Consider the following 20,502-nt stretch of genomic DNA (forward strand, 5'->3'; position numbering starts at 1 on the left):
ACTTTATTGAATGTGAATTCAGTTGCAATAATACTAAAACTCATATTTCTCATCTTGCTATTGCCAACAATGTGCCCAAATATTGAACATGCCATTAGCAAATCATGAAAGGTATAAGCGGAGGAAACATCAGCGGTTAGAAGGATTGATTTCTCATGATCTTTTTATGCATGCTGAAGTACACTATTGTCTCATGATCTTTTAATTCATACTCAGAAGTACACTATTGTTACTATCATATCTTGTATGTATGAACTACTTTCACCATCGTCTATCGATGAAGTATTCTCAATAATGCTACCATTTATTTTCCCCCATACTTAAGCTCTTCACCTTTCTTTAGGTACATTTCTCTAAGTGAAACCAAGATAAAGGGGGTTAATTTTAGGTGGGCAGGCATTATGGACATTAGATGATTTAAGAACAATAGAGAAGATTTGAAGATTGAGACAAGGAGATTGCTATGTCTTGGCTTATCCAGCTGATTTTTGCTTGTTTGCATATGATATTCCTTGGGATGAAGATGATTAATGGATCAATGTCGTCATGGGCTACACAATGATGTGGAGGATTTGCTCCTGATTACTTTCCATAAAGATCGAAAATCATTGATGGAGGCCATAAGTCATGCATTACAAGGTGATAATCAACAATTTGAGGGATGTTCTGAACGAAAAAAAACTACTCAATTATGGAGCAAAATCATGTATGGGTGGTAGTAGACCCACCTTCCCCACTCAAGCACTTGATATAGTTATGAAAGGTGGCCCCACTCCAATGGAGATTGATGTCGCACATCATTGACATCGTTGAGGTTTATTGATTTAAGTTGAAACGCAGTGATGTTAAGCAAACCTTAACACCTATATTATGGTGGTAAGTAGAAATAAATGCAATCAATGTCTTTCCTTTCCTTTTTCTATTGAACCCTTATTGATTAATTATAGATCCAACGATAAGATAAAGAATTTTCTTGAGATGTTGGGTCAATTTCTCTATATATCCAACCTTTCCTCATGTCATATCCACCCCAAAGAAGATTTCTCAAGAAAAAGGTAGTAGCAGTTGCAACGAGAGTATCTAGTAGCGCAAATGTTGCCATCAATTTGTAGAGTTGCACCTATGCCTGACCGTACATGTGGAACTTTATGTCTCACAATCATTTGATCTCAGTCAAGATCTACGTCTCATTGATAGGGAAAATCTTATACAATTCCGTATATCGCGCCACATGGAACAAATAGAAAGAAACTTAATGGTTTGTCACGATCTCTACTCACAAGTGAAAAACCAACCAGACTTGGCACACCTAATCCATCTAATATTATTGGGTGTTAGTGCTTCAATACGATATTTTAACTATGGGCTAGAGAGGTTTTGTTTGAAGGAGTTGCACATTATATAACGATTGATGTTATACTATTATTGGGGTTGCTTATGTGTGATACCAGGAGGAAAAACAATTTAAAAATCCCTATAGAATCCAAAGTATCGAGCATCCGGTTTAGTAAGAGCCCATCGCAAGCGTTGTCACATGTAGTGGTTCCCATACCCATGCCTTGACGTTACATAGTTTGTCTCATTGACCATTTATGCATAGGGATCTATTAACCTAACCTAGACAACAAATTAATCAAGTGCTAAACTTGATCTTGATTCTCCAAATACACCTATAGCCACCCTAGTAACCCTAGTAGCCTTGCACAACTTAATAGTTTTGAAGTCCTTTGCCAACTAGACAAAGTGTTGGTGTAAGTCCAACCAAAATAGGAGCTATTTGGTAGGACAACATAGAATTCTTAAGAGTCAAAATTAATGGTTTAATAGTAACAAATCAAGTTAGTAGGAATTTGGAGACACAAGTTGAAATTAGTACTATTGGATGTCATCGAAACCTTGCCTCTACTTTCTTAAATTTAGGAGCCAACTCTTGCTTTATGGACCGAAAATTTGACTTAACAGAAATAGTCCTCTTGAAAAGCCTTCCTAGTCTAGCATATATCAGAGTTATAGATGGCTAGCCTATTTCCTTTGGAGACTTAACCGAAAAGTCTAAATTAGTTCACGTAGTTCTTGCGTAATCCCAAAGTTGATTGTAGAAAAAAAACCAATCCTAGAATCCTAGAAAAACCATACTAACTTCTCTATTGCTTCAAACTCAAGTGTGTCATCAATTTTCAACAATTTCTCCACAAAGGTTAGATACCTTGCTTTCAACCAAGTACCAAGAACTCAAAGAATTTGATAAGGAAAAGTCTAATATGCTCCCAAAACACCAACCAGGAAAAGATCCCTAATGAAGTCCAATTTGTAACCTAGTGCCATTAGACCTTAAGGTTCTTCGAGAATATATCAAAGAGAATTTTGAAAAGGTGATTCATTCGACATTCTAGATCTCCTATGAGAGTCTTCATCTTCTTTGCTAAGAAGAAAGATGGGTTGCTTTGCTTGGCTGTAGATTATCAAAGCTTAAATGGAGTGATAATTTGAAATGAGTATGCCTCGTCTCTAATCTCAACCCTATTGGAGCATTTGAGTAGACCTAATTTCTTCCTAAATCTTGATCTTCAAGGTGCTTTTAAGTTGGTTTGGTTTCGCATAGGTGATGAACAGAAAACCACATTTTGACCATGGTTGTTTACGTACCTGTATTTAACGTTTAAATACGTATAGTACCTCATCATTTGTATAGTACGTACTATACCTCAATGTTGTTCAGTCAAATATCATCATGTACATTTGTCCAATACAGTATTTAACGTATTTATAAAAAAACAGGTATAATACGTATTTATAAAGAAAAAAAACCCTAACAAAAAGCAAAAGAAAAAAAAGATTTTAGTGAAAAAGAAGCCAAAGGAAGGAAGAATAGAAGAGACGACGAAGTAGTAATATACTAAGGTCTCGTTCTGTTTTTCTTATGTAGACTTTTCAAGTAATATACTAAGGTGTATCTTACTTTAAAAAAAAAAAAAAAAAAGAGACGACGATGAAGAAGAAGAAGAAGAAGAAGAAGAAGAAGAAGAAGAAGAAGAAAGAAAAGAAGACATAAACCTATCTTGAGTGTGATAATCGCAGAAGATAGAAGAAGAACAACAACAACAAAGAAAAGAAGACATAAACCTATCTTGAGTGTGATAATCGCAGAAGATAGAAGAAGAAGAAGAAAACGAAGAAAAGAGAAACCTATCATGAGTGTGATAATCGTAGACGATTCCTCAATCTATGAAGGTATAATTGTAAATAATTACAATTTGAAGTAGAACATCGTGATACACACTTACATTGATTATAGAATAAGGGAATATCGACATTCATATTACTACAAGTATTTTAGGATGTGAAATGTTCAAATGTCTTATATGCATTTTAGGATGTAGAACTATACTGTACAATGTACATCACAAAATTTTGTAAACATAGATTTTTTTTTACAATATTATGGATATTTTTTAGAAAGGTAAATAATTTTCAAATTCTAGAAGTATTTAACGTACTATACGTAAAATACGTATTTTATAAGTATTTAACATACTAAGAAAACGTATTTAACGTATTTTTAAATTGGGAGGTACTATACGGGTATTAATACGTTAAATACGTATGGTATCCGTACCGTACCTAACGTACCTAACAACCTTGATTTTGACTCAATATGGACATTTCGAGCATACAATTGTGCCTTTCAAAATCATAAACGTGCAAGCAGTTTTCCCTCTAAGGGTCAATGATATATTTCGAGACTTCATAGAAATATTCATCATTGTTTAACTTGATGACATCTTGATCTTTGCCTAGGATTATAAGGAGCAGGATGTACATGCTTGCCAAGTTCTATGATTACAAGAATTTGATCTTTATCCAAAGCTCAAGAATATAACAATCCACTAGTTGGAAAATATCTCTACGGATCCAACAAAGGTGAAGACAATTCTAGACTAGTTAACACCACAATGCATGCGTGATATACGATGTTTCTTGGGGTTTGGGTTTAGGATTCTGTCGTTTACACAACTTCGAGATGAAACAACCATTCCCACGAACTTTAGACACAACTAATGCATTTGAAAGCTTGAAGTGTGCATTTACAATTGCCCGATTCTAGTTCAGAATACGCATTCAAAATCTTTATCCTTGAAGATGTTCCATTAGATTTTGTACTACGAAGTTTCCTTTCCATTCACGAAAATTTGGATGTTGTAGAAATCAATTATGAGTTTCATGATAGGGAGCTCTTGGCCATCATACAGTCTTTCAAGCATCGGTGACACCTCCTTGAAGGCTCTCCCCATTAAATCATTTTCTACATTCGGCTTTGTCCGTCTTCGGGGCCTTGCCACCTCTGACCCGAATACCAGCTGACGCCGAGTAGTGGACGGTCTCCGCGTGACGAGCCGCCGCCTCCTCCATCAGCCTTTTCATGCCCCCTCGCCCGACGTTCAGGTTCAGGGCCCTTCGGGTCTCGCTGGCGTGCACTCGACCATTCCACAGGTACACCACGTTGCTTCTCATCGCCTCGGCGAAGTCCCCGCAGTCCTTTCGGATGTGCCCAACCGCGTCACACCACATGCACCTGTTTTCCGCCAAAGGTCGTCGGTCACGAACCTGTTCGCCACCATCCCTCCGTGCTTGGGCGATCTGGAGATCCTTTACCATCCGCGTCAGCTCCTCCAGAGCTGCTCCCCCGGACGAGCCCTTGACCATTCCGGTTGAGGCCAACCCGGTCTCGAGCCAATCTCGGGTCTCTTCCCTTCGCGTTGGTGGTGTTGGCTCGAGCTTCTTTGTTGCGACAGAGCCCGCCCCTATCGATCCTTTGTCAACCCATTCCCGCCGTTTGTCGAAACGGCCACAAACCCTTTTCACCACGGCCCAGTCGGCCGTCAGCCCGTCATCAGTCTCCAATAGGAGGCCTACCTGCTCCCGATCCCGCTCGTCAACTGACTTAACAAATAATAGGACACGACTTGTGTCCAGAACGGTCCGGTCAAGCACCGAGAGGCGCGCGAAGTGTTCCTCAAACTCCCGAAGGACCACTGACGCGTTCCTTCCTTTGTTGGGGGTCTCCACCCACTCCATGAGGTCCCGCTTCGAAAGTCGAAGCGCATCTTCAAGCCCGTATCTTTCGAGGAGCCGACCTTCGAACTCCTCCCAGGTCTGGCTCTCGGCCCGTACCTCGAGCACCTCCGTATGGATACCCGGCATCGCCACTCGAGGGAACCCGGCTAGACGCCTCTCTTCCGGAATGTCCCTCATTACCATCTCAGCCCGGTAGGACGCCAAGTAGCTCGTGGCATCCTTTCCACTAAACCGGCCGATCGTACCGACAATCGGCTCGATAGCCCTATCAAGGGCGCCAGTGCCTTCGCGCGCACTCACTATACGGTCTACAGCCGAAGCCATGGCTTCTACAAGGTCCGACCCCCTCATCTTCTACTCCTCTGCCGCCTGTTCACGTCGGGTTCACCAAATATGTCGCGTTGTTACGCGCGTGTGTGGAGAACAAGGCGGGACCATTGGGGTCTTGGACCGAGGAATAGGTGAGAAGAGGGAGAGAGAGAGACGCTCACACACGTATAGACAGAGGAATGCACGGGGACGCGGCCCAACAACAAAGGAGACACGAGTTGAGAACACTAGCGTATGTATATAAATGTATGCAGATGACTCGAACGGCTATAGCCGAAGGTGGATGCCGACGCCCGATCACCCACGCACACAGGAGAGCAAGATGGAGATCCTACCGGAAGCACACGGGCGTTCCACGGAGCAGGATCAACCTCCTAAGAACCTGCGCAAAAGAAAGCTATGGAGAATGACAGAGAAGAAGAGCTCGGTCCCAGTCCGACAGCACTTCGTCCCCTCAAGCGCGCGATCCCCTCTCTCGCCTCGTCTCCCTCTCCTTTATAGCTCAAGGAGGGAGGCCGTTCACCCGTTTACATCACATTAATTCTCTGTCCTTTCGGACAGAGATACTCCTCGATTTCCCCTATAGAATATTGCTACCTAGGATTTAACCTTTGTGCCTACCTATCTACTATACAACAAGGGTCGTGCCCACGTGTAAGGGCCGGTTCACACACACTACACACGGTTTGCGCCTGGGGACGGTTTTCTTCACGACAACGGGCGACGCAGGAGGAACAGTCAAGACACCCCATGGAGGCAGCCCTAGAACCAGACACCGAAGCACGGAGGGAAAGCCCTAGACCCAAACGGCGCAGATTGGACAGAAAGGATGGGCGGGGGTTGGTAAAAAACGCCCCCACAGATCCGGAGGCACCAACCGCAGGTGAAGGCCCCGCAACATCAAAGCCGAATACCACCTTCGAAATCATCCGGGAGCTGCGGCCGATTATTACGACTCAGTCCCAGCAAGGGAAAGCCGTATTGACGGCGGAAAACGAGGTTTTGGCATATCCGGATATTCCGGATACGGCCCACGAATTCAGCGCCCTCTTGTAGTTCGGTACCTCTTTCGAGCTCATGGAGTTCCTGGCAACACAACAGGTCAAAGCCGCCCAACGCATGGCCGAGGAGCATGCAGAACGACAGATGATAGAGCGCGCCCTAACACAAACAACGGAGAGCGACGATGAGGACCGGTTGGCCAGGGTCGGCAGACAGAGGAACGCTAGTGTATGATGAGTAGGGATGGAGATACCACCCTTAAACACGGCCCTAGTCGAAGTCCATCGGGAACTGGCAAAGGTCAGCACAGGCGCCAAGGAGATGGCCATAAAAAATAAGAATGTCTGGAAGAAGGTTAAAGTGACCGAAGCCAAACTACAAAAGGCCAACGCACGCATCGCGGAGTTAGAAGCTCATACGACTACGGCGCAACACGAAACCCCGCCACCGAACCATGTTATCGACGCTCTCAAAGAAGAAATCGAGGCTCAGACCACCATCGCCTCAAAAGCAAAAAGGGTCGTGCAGCTAGCGGAATCTAAAATTGACCGCCTTCGAGCAGAGCTACGCTAATCCTCCGACAGAGAAAAGGAGATACGGGCTAACGGACGAAAGGCCGTAAAAACGCTTGAAGAGAAACTAGCTACGGAGGTGGCTCAGCACATCCGGACAAAAGATGACAACGCCCAATTACGAGAGGACGCGAAGAAATCAGAGGCGGCAATAGCGGGACTTCGGGCCTTATTAGAGAAAAAGAAGGTATGGTTTGATGAAGAGTTGGTAGTCGAACAAGACAGACGGCATCAACTCGAAATCCGCCTAAACAATGAAATGGGGAAATTAGAAAAATAGCATGAAAAGGAATCCCAGCTGTGGGCGGGCCTAAAGGCCACGTATGAGGAAGCGGCAGCCGTTAAACAGCAGGAAATCGCGAATCTCCAGAAGTCGATGGAAGACGCACGCAACCGCTGCCAAGCCATCACGGATAACGTGCGCATCCTTCTCCAAACCAACCGGGAAAGGTTCATAGCGCAATTGAAAACGACGTTGGACAAAGGATGGATGGCGTGGGCAACCCAAGCAGCGGAATTGCACGCGTATCATGCGGACTGGGAGAACCGGTGGAAAGACGGCCGAGGGTTTTATAAGCTAAACGAGGAGAGCATTGCGACCGTACGGGAGGACCTAGCGCAAGACTATCGCGCGTTAGCAGACCAACACTCCGAAGAACTCGCACAACTCCTAGATGATTTTGGTGAAAGTCAGGAGGAGCTATTTCACCAGATCACACAAACCGGCAACACGCATACAAACGAGGAACCCAACGAGACACCAATTCCGGGCACAACCGAAGAAGAGGAACCTCAGGACCGATCACCAGCGAGGACAACGGGGGAGAATAGCGGGGACGAACGAGCGGAGTTCCCCACAAGACCAGACAGCGAAACAATTAACCAACAAAAGGTCCAGCCCACACCATCTTCAGAAAACGCGGAAAATAGTGCGGACCATGTGGAATCCCCGCCCCACGCCCAGGGACACACAAAAACGGCCAACACCGCGGAGGACCTAACAATAGAGGCGGAGTAGCAGCCGACTGCAAGCACGCTACCGGCGGAGCCCAGCCCATGAACTCAAGAAGAGCCCACCGTACCTGAACCACCCGCACACGGCGAAGGCGACTTCGGGAGAAACCAGGCCGACCAAGTAGAGGAGCCGCACCACGATGCACCTACGGGCCCTACATTAACTCCGGCCGAGGACACCACAACAAAGCCGAACATCTGGGGCATTTTGGAAGAAGATTAATGGGATGGGTCCGACGTGCAAAGGCACTGTCCCACAAGCGTGCCAGGTGTTGTCCGCCGGAATAGTAACCGACGGCCAAAAGCGTAGGAATAAGAAACTATATAAAGCGTAACGTATGTAACGGTTCACGCGGGTAAGCGTGAACGGCTAATTAGACCCTGCATATATAAAGGGCAGAAAACCTCGTAAGGAGGTGCATGTAAATTTTGGGAATTGTAAAAGAATGCCTGATAATAGAATACTATCTTCTCTGAGTTTCTGTGTATAGCTACATCTAATTCAGTGTCTGTGTCTCGGATACGTAATCGTAGTAGTATGTAAGCGCAACCTATGATAAGGAGTCAGTTGTAGCCGTCTCCCCTTACACACGGAGGAATTACAGAGGTTCTCTCCTTATGTAGTACGATTAAGCTCTGTTCGTTGTTCCACACCCACCTTGGGGTCTAGGTCGAAGGACTGACCACGGACCGTGTTTCCTAAGAGGCAACACTCGCTGCTTTTCTTCTTCCAATAATGGTCTGCAACGACGTGTAGTGTCAATTTCCATCGGAGTTGGAGTATTCACTGGAGACACATTATATGACTCCCTTGGAAAAGGTTTTGTTACCACTGAGGCGTAGGTGGGCTCTGATCTTACCCTTGGCATCTAGAAGTGACGTTCCGAACATTGTTCGAAAAGACGGTTGTCGCATATCACCGCGCGACTGATTGCTTCTGTCAATGACTTTTGTTCTTCAAGGAAGGTCAAGAGTAAATCCTTGACATCGTCACGTAGACCATAACGATGCGGAGGCGAGTAGGCAGAAATCAGCAACGTATGCGGAGGCTCGACAATCACCTTGACGTAATCATCGAATTTTGTTGATTGTTGTCCTTATGTTGTTAGTATCTCCAAAATAGGCTTTAAACTCACTTAAAAACTCTTCAAAATTCTTTAGTAAAGGATATTCCTTTTCTAACAACGGAGCGAACCATGCCAAAGCTGAGCCACTTAACAACGTGCCTACTAACCCCACTCATGATGCATCGGTGGGATATCGGGAAGGATGCATTTGAATGACTAATCGTACCTAATTAAGGAATCCTCTAAATTGTGATTGCGTTCCATCGAATTTCATGGGAAGGGTGATATTGGGTTCTTTATGAACCCCTTGCGTACTGGGTCCTTGTTGTTGCATCGCGACTATGGTTGCTTCGAGCTGTTGCACGCGTAACGCTAGTTCCCCATGTTGTTGTTGTGTTTGTTGCTTCTCTAAGGAGATTTGTTGAAGCTCCCCCAACAGTCGTTGATTTTCTTGTTTCAATGCGAGAAACTTCTCTTTCAAACATTGCAACTCCGAGAAAAGGGATTGATATTCTTGAGCGTTAATAGTGGCCATACTATGAGAGAAAAGAAGTACAAGAAAAGGCAGCAACCAGAATAGGATGAGCCGAAGGTCCTCGAGTTCATAGAAGATGAGGAGGAAGAAGCCGAGCTCGTAGTTATTCCTCCAGGGGGCCACATTTCATCGGGGATACTCACCTCAGAGCAAAACCAGTTCAGAGAAAATATTGTAAAGACGAATCTTGTCCGTAAAGGACAATTATTTCACTTACCAATCTTGTCTATTCAACGACCACCCATCGATCTGGAGACAGGAAGACGGGCTCTAAAAATTAGAGGGTCACATTCAATGCATGTGCAGAACTTAAAAAGCAAAATGAAGATTAATCCACATGCGACTGTAGTGACATTCTTAGTAATGGTCGACCCAGATCAATGCCCTACTGTTGTTGACTTCAAGTACAATTCGGCAGATGACTACACATACTATGTGATTGGAGGATCCCACTCTACTGAAGCCCGACGTTAATTGGTCAAGGAGTATCCTCTTACCCCTTTCTTCAAGTTTGCAGAATGTAAAGTGTATGCAAACCTTACACATGAAGAAGCCAAGTTGTTAGCTTGGGATCATAACAACAATAATGACTATAGACAAAAGATGTCATGTATCGAGCGCATCAAGTTCTTCAATCACAAGTATCTTGATGCGCTGCAAAAATTTAATTCTCAGATACATCATAGATTGCGACGACAATGTCTACTTGAAGTGGGGATAGCAGTTGACGAAAGCAACAAGTATGAAGGCTTGAGAAAATAGGACTCATGGTTTCAACTTGCCTTTAGAACAAGGGAGGCATGGGACCTCCAAGATCACATTTTCAACTTGCATTTTTAGAACAGGGGAGGTGTGGGACCTCCAAGAAATAAAGGGTCAAAATCCAAAGAAGTCTAAGCTCGACCCACAGATGGAGATGAAATCTAAGTCCCGTAAAAGTGACTTAGTAATTGAAGAGTTAGTCGAAGATATGAAGTTATTTCCTTGGCGGTCACTGCAAGGAATTAAGGATGACAGATTATTGATATCTGTATTATCAAGAGTGGCCGCCAAGGAGTTTAGCCTTGACGAATTGGTCACAGAGTTTCAAAAGTGAGTCATCTATGTGCATGTATCATTTTGATTTGATTGCTTTGTTGATTTGTTCTTTATTCTAATTTTAGTTTCTTTTGTTTTTTAGCCATAAGGTGTATATGAAGATTCAAGAGTTGATGATGAAAAAATTGTCCCTGTCTACGTGGGAAGAAGTGGAGCAATCTTGCCCAAAAACATCATCTTCCAAGGCACTTGAAGAATTCTTTATCGTATATAGAGAATGGGTATGCATGTTCTACAAATATTAATTGATTTTTGGATAATGGGTTTCTTCTTACAAAATTTATAATTACAAAAACCACCTCGTTCAAAGAAGAATAGTGACAACAATGAAGGCATACCTAGCGCCTTCATCACCCATTTGGAACGAGCTAAATACAAGAAACGGATGACAAAAGGAAAGGAGCTCGAGGTGCCTGAGGACTTAGATACCGTAAAAAGCTTTTTGCGCAAGAGTGATCCTTTCCGACAATTGTATTATAGTGTATATATTGGTGATGTGGGTAATATGCTTGACATATTACCCAAGAGACATTATACATTGCTTGTGGCGGATATACCGTATGGCTTCAAAATATCAGGCTCGACATACAACGATATGCCATACAAATATCCACAAATAGATAATATGGTTAAGGACTTTGCAAAGATGACCCTGGCACCATTATGACATATTGTTATATTTCACAGTATGGGTCAGACGTTATTGGTCACGACTGCATTGAAGTCGAGATGCCATGCCACCGAACATATGCATTGGTCAGCATTATGTTACTATATATTTAAGCTATGGATTCTATGTTGCTTACTACATATTTATTAACTTGTTTCAATTCAATTATACAATAGGGTTAAAACAAACATAACTTGTACCCCGGGTGATCGAATGGTGAGCGTTGTGGAGCACACGTGCGTGGGCTACTACGACGCACTTTCTAAGAAGAAGGCTCGAGCACATGTTAATGAGCGGAACGTTGTCAACTATATCATGTGCCCTGCTGTAACGAAGAAATTGTGCCACATGTCTGGCGATAACAGTTTAGTAAACCCTTATCAAAAGCCCCAACGATTGGTTAATCAATTGGTCGATTGTTCTCGAACCCCGATGATTGGGTTCTCGACTTATTTTCTGGAACAGGTAATCTCATAAGTTTCATCAATTTTTTTAAAAATGAAATATTATTTCTTGTCCTGTTTTCTTACTTTTGTATGTGTGATTGTTTATTTAGGAACGACAACAGCATGTGGTCTTAAACTGTTCAGGAACTGCATCGCATTAGAAAAGGAGCCCGACCAAGTCAAATTTATTAAGATGAGAATTCAAGGCATTTGGGATTGTCCCGACCAGGACCAAGAGGTTGGGGCAAAGCATATCAACGAAACAACGATGTTTCAGATGGAACCGATGGAACCTATAGACGAGGAAGTAGGCGACCTTGTCGTCCTTGAAGATGCACCAGGTTCTAATCATATACAAGATTCAACTGAGGAGATAGAACATGTTGATGCAACACCACTGTCAGCTGATCTTGGAGAGCAGCCTGTTCCAGACCTCCTAATGGAGTGATTGTATATTAGTTTGTATTTGTAACTATAATTGTAACACTAAACTTGTTTTGGAATATAAGATTATTTTGTTTGAGTACCATTTCTTTACACTATCTGATTGGTTTGCAAACTTTAATTGTCTATCATATATTTGTATTGGTTGACTCGCAAAGTATGTGGTTGTTAAAATTGTTCAATTGGATTCAAATTCAACATTATGTAAAATGAAGCATATTACAATGATAGTTGAAAGCATTCTTGTAATCCAAGCGAATCTCTGGCTAAATATGTGTATGAATTGAGAAAATACAGGTTTAATTTGAAATCTTGATAATATTAACTGTGTTTTTTATTTATGTTTTTAAAAGTCATGTACGCATGCATGATACATTCTTGAAAGTTTGTTAAAAAATTGTAATTCTTGACATCTCATGTATTTATCAATAAAGTAATGCCACATATTATCTGTTCTAAATGACCCGGTGTTACACCCTAAACCTAAAAACAAGTAAAAACCATGAGCATGCATGATACATTCTTGAAAGTTTGTTAAAAAATTGTAATTCTTGACATCTCATGTATTTATCAATAAAGGAATGCGACATATTACCTGTTCTAAATGGCCCGATGTTACACCCTAAACCTAAAAACAAGTAAAAACCATGACAATGTATACCTTTAGTGACAGGTTTTGCTCCTCGGATGTGGGTGCAAGTGGTGATCGACGACAGGTGTTTATCGATGAATCAACTTCCCTCCTAAAACCAAGACGCTGTGTTTTGAAAAATCTGTTGAAAATGGCAGGCATAAAAAACTCCAGGGTTTTTATAGTCTACATAAAATAATGAGTAGGGCTCTTGTATAAGAAGAGCAGGGCTCCTTAACTAGTGAGCAGGGCTCCTCAAGCTCCTGCATAAGAAGAGCAGAGCTCCTTAACCAGTGAGCGGGACTGGGCTCCCTGAGCGGGGTTGGGCTCCCTAAACTAGTGTGTCGGGCTCCCCAAAAAGTAAAAGCAGATGTGTGCCTTTTTTTTAATCCTAAACAGACGGTGGAGATCACACGCGCCATCAGTGGTGCGACATGCACTGTCTGCGCCCATGATGCCCTCACTTGCCCTCTTAAATTTTTGGGTGCAGTTAGACACGTCGACCAACCAACAGTTAGTGTACACTCCTTGATGAAGCGGTAATGTATTTCAACAAATCACGAAAACTAGGGTCGACATTAGGCCAAGTCGCGTGCTTGCTTGAGGGAAGGAAGTGAGTGTATGCATGTTAGTGATAATGGATTACATACCAAAAGTGTGTGTGATGTGGTTGGTGGGTGTTGGTTATACTGATACATATACATAGTATGTATATAGACATACACATACACATACTCATACACATACGCCTGCCTGACGAAGTACAGCCATCCATCCATAAGATGTTTGCAGAAGGTTCAAGTTATTTGCTTCTTGTACATACATACATACATACATACATACATACATATATGATATATGTATGGTCGTCGTCCTTGTAAAGGCTGCCATAGAGAGAGAGAGAGAGAGAAATCGCTTGTTTCATTGCAGGATCCTGATTCATGTTGATGACCTCTCTCTCTCTCTCTCTCTCTCTCTCTCTCTCTTCTTTCAAGCAGGAACGTAGGCGTGCAGCCAATGTTGTGACGGTGTCATCATGATAAGCTGTCCCCAGCCGCCGCCTCCGCCGCCTCTAATGCTTCCACTTTGCCCTGAAGATAGCTCCTCCTCCCTCTACTCGCCTGCGTTCCTGGACGTCCACATGCTCACGGAAATGAAACCAGACGACAAAGCCATTCCTGCCCTAGTACCTTGTACAGCATTTCCATACTCCACTACTCATCATGCAGATCATTATGTGGATGGCAGCGGATCAAGTTGCAAGAAATTGAGTCTGGACACAATAATCTGTTGTTTGGAAGCTGATACAACTCTATCAGGTGCACCATGGAATGCTGATCTTCTTTGCCTCCTAGACAGGTGTAGCAAGGAGCGGAATTATGGACTTGCATTGCGCTTACATACATATATGTGCAATAATGGGTTCGAAGTGCATCCAGCACTAGGAAACCATCTTATCTTGATGCTTCTAGAGGCGAAGAGGATTTCCGATGCACGGTACATTTTTGATAGCTTGCAAACACCAGATGAATGTTCCTGGAACTCTCTCATTGTAGGCTATGTGAGATATGGACAACCAAAGAATGCTATTCTCCTTTATAAAAGAATGCAGAAGGAGAGCCATATATGCCCATCTGCTAGAACCTTTGCGTCACTGTTTAAGGCTTGTGCAAAGCTTAAGGATCTAGAAATGGGTCATAAATTACACAGAAAAGTTCTCGAAAACGGATGGCTAAAGAAAAGTCTCTTTGTTGGAAGCAGTCTCGTTGACATGTATGCCAAGTGTAGATCTCTAGAGAAAGCACAAGAAGTGTTTGACAACCTGCCAAATCTAGATGTTGTTTCCTGGAATGCATTGATCGCAGGTTATGTCAACCATGACAGAAGTTGTGAAGCACTCGAGTATTTTGAACGGATGCAGTTGGAAGGTATCATTCCTAATGCCATCACATATGTCTTTGCTTTAAAAGCTTGTGCCAGTGTGGGTAATACGTGGAAGGGTGAGAAAATACATGCTGAGATTGCAAGGCGAGAACTTTTGGAGAGACATTTAATTGTCGGAAATGCGTTAGTTGATATGTATGCAAAATGTGGATCACTTGGTAAAGCTCAGGAGGTATTTAACCATCTCTTAGTACGAGATGTGGTTTCCTGGAATTCATTAATAGCAGGGTATGTTAACCTAGACCAATGTAAAGAAGCACTTACTTGCTTTGAAGTGATGCTCCATGAAGGTGCATCTCCAGATGCTATCACATTCATTCATATCTTGAAGGCCTGTCACAGTATGGAAGCTATAGATAAGGTTCCCCACATACATGATGAGATCGCAAGGAATGGGCTTCTGGAAAGAAACATTGATGTTGGCAATGCATTGGTGAATTCCTATGCAACATGTGGTATGTTTGCTAAAGCCCAGGAAGTATTCGACAAGCTTCCAGTTCGAGATATAGTATCATGGAATTCACTAATAGGAGGGTACTGTAAACATGGTTTCTTCGATGAAGCAGTGAGTTGTTATGAATGGATGCAACAAGAGGGGATCTCTGCGGATACAGTCACATTCTTTTGTAACTTAAAAGCTTGTAGCAGCAGAGGGGAATCTGATTTTTGCTTTCTACTACATTCTGATATAACTAAAACAGGGCTTGAAAATGACCATCTTCTTGCAAGCAGCTTAATTGATACATATTCAAAATGTGGTTTGCTTGTTGAAGCACGGGAACTGTTTAATGCACTCTCAGTTAAAGATGTTGTCTCATGGACTGCACTGGCAACAGGATATGCACAACATGGCTATTATCAGCAAGCCCTGAACGACATTGAATGCATGCAGGTTGAGGGAATGAATCCGGATGCTGTTACTTTTGTCTGCTGTATAAAGTCTTGCACTAACCTTGGGAATATCGTTCGAGGACAAGAACTGCATGCTGAAATTGCCAGGAAAGGGCTAGAAAGAGACCTCCTCCTAGCAAGTATGTTGGTTGATATGTATGCCAAATGTGGTTTACTCTTTGAAGCAGAAGAGGTGTTTAATAAGCTTCCAGTTCGAGGAATAATTGCATGGAATGTTCTAATATCTGCATATGTGGACCATAAATACAATGAGAAAGCAATCACTTACTTTGACAAGATGCAACTTGAAGGAATTCCTCCAAATGCTGCAATATATGTCTCAATCTTGAAAGCTTGTAGCTATTTAGGAGCTTTAGACAAGGGCCAAGAATTACACAATGATATTAGGGCAAGAGGATCATTGGAAACAGACCTTTTCATCAGATATTCGTTAATTGACATGTTTGCAAAATCTGGGTTTATTGTTAAGGCACGAGAATTATTTGATGAACTTCCAGTTCGAGAATTAGCATCCTGGAATGCACTGCTTGCGGGATATGCACAGCATGGAGTAGCTGCGAAAGTCTTCCATGTCTTTGATGAAATGAATTCAGAAGGTATTAGACCAAGTTTAGTTACCTTTGTTAGTCTTTTGAATGCTTGCAATCATGCAGGCATGCTATTTAAGGGCAAGATGTATTTTGAGGCTATGGTTCTAGAATATGGTATCGTTCCCTCTCTTGAACATTATACTTGCATGGTTAACCTGTTTTGTCGAGCAGGCCAACTACATGAAGCAATAGGGATGACCAAAAGGATGCCGATGTATCCTGATCATGTATTTTGGCGTGCATTCTTAGGTGCCTGTCAAAAGTGGGGCAATATGGAGCTTGGTAGGATCGCTTTTCATAATCTCATTGAATTTAATGGAGCAGACAGTGTATCATATATTTATATGTCAAACATCTGTGCAGGTGCTGAAATGCTATAGAATTCAACATAAATGAGGTTGACACTGTACAATCCAATCAAGAGATTGATAATATGAAGAGTTTTTCTTCTCTATCCAGACATTAAATTAAAGTTGGACTCAAGTTCAAAAGCCCTTGTGCAAAGTGCGTCTCTCTGGTAAAGATATCTAATGATAAGGTTGTGCACCAGAGGTACAGTGTTACAGGAAATAAGAATAGATGTGTGTTGGTTGGTTGGAAGGTAAATCTTGATTGTTTTCACAATAGGCCTAGTCTTGAAGACCAGAGGAGCATTGTAAGTAGGAAATGTAAATAGTGTGAATAACACCAGAGTTACATAACATTTTAACATACTGATCGTCATGCCTGGATTGGATGAATGCTTATAAGTGAACTTCACCTTCCAGACTAAACTTTTTACTCCAATAAGATGAGCTATTCCCTGATGCATTTATTGGAGAAACTTGGGTTTTATTCTTATGCATAATCTTTTGTGCAACGTTCCTGCAATATATTTAACGTATGGTGGAAACCATCAACATCCTTATAATCATCTTGAATGACTACTTTTAAAGCGGCCAAACTACCTGTGAGCCAATGGTACTGCAGGGAAAGGAATCAAAGTCACTTGCATGGGCTGGCATTATGAAGCCCAATATGTACATCAAATGTTTCTGCACCATCAACTAAGTGGTTCACTTTTTCAATATGTCGAGACTTTGTTAATAGTTTCAAGGAGTCATTGGGTGCATACCATGGGAAATATCACAAAGTTCAGTATTGCTGTGCATTTGTTAGAATATTCTGAAATTACGAAGTAATTGCAGCGTTATTTTCCATAAAATAGCATTTGTCCAAGTTGATTTACAATTTACCTGAATATGAAGCTTGCTATATGAAGGATCCATTTGTATGGGAAGAGCAAAATTGAAGAAATAAAAATAAACAAATTTCGTAGTTTTGCTGTGTATCTGTTTAAGTCAGACTTTTTATGTGATCTTGTGCTTTAGATTGCATGATGTGGGAGTGTAGTAAAAAGTTAAAGCATGAATAACAATGCTCTATATTTATTGATGCTGATTAAATATCAACAAAATGACCAAGTTATTGATAGCCTCATGGTTCTTCGTAAGTTCAATATAGTCTGCACCCGTTTGTAGGACCTCCAACTTGAACAAGCTGCATTATTTGAGGTGAGAAACCTGTTAGGCATACAAATGGCTAGAAGTCCATAAATAATAAGTTCAAAGGTTTCCATGGATATGCATTGTGTACGTTTGTCATGACAAGGGTATAAAACTTTACATCTCAAGAATGAAATCATAAACAAGGCAAGCCAAGCAACAAACATTTAGAAAATCTTCAGATTTTGAGCTACAATAGAAGTAACATCAATATCCACCATGATTAATGTGTTGGAAAGAGTTAGTTTAAGTTTGAAATATGTGAAGCAAAATATTAAATATAAACTTAGTAGCAAGGAATAAATAGAGAAATTTGGCCAAATAGAGAAATTTGACCAAACAAAAAGCTAGAATATTACTGTACACAGCCTCCATCTTCTTCACATATCCAGTTAGGGATGGATCCAAATGATGCGAAACCTTGATTTTTACCGATGGCAACATATGGCTAGTAAAAATCCAATGTCTATTTCTGAAAATCACTAGAATTACAAGACATTGGCATACTGTTATCGTTCACGCTGTTACATTGCATACTGTTTAACAAGATGTAACCTTGAGAAAATATCTCAGTTATTCAACAACAAAAACATCACCTAGCTTGGATGACAATGTGGTCCTTAAATAGGGAGTAGGCTCATGGCCATGAGTTATCATTTCTTTCACCCATACACGAGCATCGTCAAATTTTCCCACAGAGCAGAAATGAGTCACCAAGGTGAGGTAGACTTCAGCTGGTAGTCCATAGCTTTTATTTCTCATTTCCTGCACGAGATGCAAAAGATCCTCAATATGAGGACTGCCCACACAAAGACCACGAGACAAAGCGAGGTATAACCTAGCATCAGGTTGTAATTTTTTTCCTATCATTCCCTCTTTTATATCTAGAGCTTTCCTTACATAGCCAGCAGCACAAAGATTTTTTATCATAACAATGTACGTCATGATATCTGTGACATTCCCCTCCATTTGCATCCGCTCGAAAGTTTCGACAGCATCGGACACTTGCCCAGCCAAGAAAAGGCTATTCAAAATGGCTGTATAAATCTTAGTGTCAAGGGGTAGTCCATTTTGCTTCTTCTTCTTCAACATGAGCTCAGATATACTGAGAGCCTCCTTCACCTTCCCCCCTCTGTTCAAACCATGAATCAATGCTGCATACGTGGACAATTCAGGGCCACAATCCTCCTCCTCCATCTCCTTCACAAGTTCTTGAGCCATGTCAAACCTGTTATTCCTGCACAGAAGCTTCACACACACAGTGTAGGCGTGTCTGTCTGGTTTCAGACCCTTGGTCTTCATCTCGTTAAGAATCTCCAAAGCCATAGAGTTATACCGTGTTCTCCACACTGCAGTAATTAATCTACTATAAACCTGTTGGAGGAAATTTGCCGCACTACTTTGAACTAGCTTCGCAATTTCTTGCACAAGAGCAAGGGCAGCTTCTGTATGATCTGTTTTGCAGAGAGCTTCCAAGAGTGCACCGAGGGCCTTATCTCCAGGAAGCATGTGTGCAGACAGCATCTCTTTGGTGGTGAGGAGGGCAGCATCCACTCTGCTACATTTGACCAGCGCAAAGACCAGAGCTTCATAAGATAAATGCGTGGGCTTGCAATATCCAGCCTTTTTCATGTCCATAAACACAGTGACACCATGATCCGGTCTTCGGAGCTTTGTATTGGCAGTTATCAAAGCCGCCCAAACAGGCTCAGGTGCATTGGGAATGGAGGAGGCAAGAATGTGGTGCATGGAGGAGATCTTGTGAGGTCCATATATCTCCGCCCACGTCTGACCAATGGCTTCGATGTCCTCTCTTTCCATCACAAGCTGTGTGGCAGTGGCCCAGGACAGAATGCGTAATGCAGACTCCTCCTTCATGCTGTGGGCCAGTTGGTTGAGGACAGCGTGGAGAGTGGAGGATGAGATGGGCCAGAAGGAGATGAGGTCATCCTCTTTAGACGGGCTCCAGGAACCATCCAGTAGGACGAGGAGCTCTGCGATCTTCTTCTTCTTCTTCTTCTTATCGGGGTCATATGCACCATCTCCACCCTCTGGGACGTCTTCTACGCAGAGATGGGGATCGGAGTCTTGTGCTACATAGGCGGAGGCGTGTAAGCTGTTATTGGGGGGGGGTAGAGAAAAAGAGGAGAAGTGATGATGCACCTGCAGAGCTTCTCCGTGGCTGTTGCAACAACAAACCCTGCAGAGCTTGGCGATGGCGATGTGCTGCTGTGAAGAAGAAGAAGAAGAAGAAGAAGAAGAAGAAGATGCAGCACGCACGAGTCTCAGAAATCTGCTACCGCCGTACCTGAACATGATGATAATAAATATACATACTCATACAATACAATATGTATATCATATATGTATGTACATATATACATACATAAAGAGGAAAAAGGGGGAAGGAAAGAGGTGGAGAAGAGATGTGTCAATGCGTGTCTGTAGCTACCTAATGCTATCTATATATATCTATATCATATATCTATAAATCTATCGGAAACCATAAGAAGAAGAAGAAGAAGAATTGTGGACCGTGGTGGCACTTTTACTAGTCGATATCGGAAATCTCCCTCCGTCTCTATGATGCACATATACAACCAATTGAGTACGTACATCATTGATCG

The 20,502-nt window shown here is 42.3% G+C and overlaps 2 protein-coding genes across 3 annotated transcripts; one reads left to right on the forward strand and one right to left on the reverse strand.

The window, feature by feature from the left end:
* The first annotated feature begins 13,897 nt into the window (after positions 1-13,897).
* On the forward strand, positions 13,898-17,169 carry LOC147855400 (pentatricopeptide repeat-containing protein At2g39620-like). 2 transcript variants are annotated; one of them, XM_087330494.1, is made up of 2 exons: positions 13,898-16,337; positions 16,503-17,169. In XM_087330494.1, exons 1-2 carry the CDS (start codon positions 13,922-13,924, stop codon positions 16,709-16,711), a joined length of 2,625 nt encoding a protein of 874 aa, XP_087186620.1. In that variant the 5' UTR covers positions 13,898-13,921; the 3' UTR covers positions 16,712-17,169. The 2 variants fall into 2 exon arrangements, with proteins under 2 accessions (XP_087186620.1, XP_087186619.1); XM_087330493.1 differs by having other exon boundaries at positions 13,899-16,613; positions 16,695-17,169.
* Positions 17,170-18,166: 997 nt separating this feature from the next.
* On the reverse strand, positions 18,167-20,191 carry LOC147855401 (uncharacterized). The gene has a single exon (XM_087330771.1). The coding sequence runs from the start codon at positions 20,189-20,191 to the stop codon at positions 18,449-18,451; it is 1,743 nt and encodes a 580-aa protein (XP_087186897.1). The 3' UTR covers positions 18,167-18,448.
* Between the last annotated feature and the right edge of the window lie 311 nt (positions 20,192-20,502).

The sequence above is a fragment of the Azolla caroliniana genome, unplaced genomic scaffold (genome assembly GCF_043228905.1).
Source record: "Azolla caroliniana isolate FFs.n. ecotype wild unplaced genomic scaffold, voAzoCaro1.0.p SCAF_14, whole genome shotgun sequence".
Lineage (NCBI taxonomy): Eukaryota > Viridiplantae > Streptophyta > Polypodiopsida > Salviniales > Salviniaceae > Azolla > Azolla caroliniana.

What these genes read in the sequence shown, in the direction of transcription:
- LOC147855400 (XM_087330493.1), top strand. Translation starts at nt 13,922, where the DNA reads ATGATAAGCTGTCCCCAGCCGCCGCCTCCGCCGCCTCTAATGCTTCCA.
- LOC147855401 (XM_087330771.1), bottom strand. Translation starts at nt 20,191, where the DNA reads ATGTTCAGGTACGGCGGTAGCAGATTTCTGAGACTCGTGCGTGCTGCA.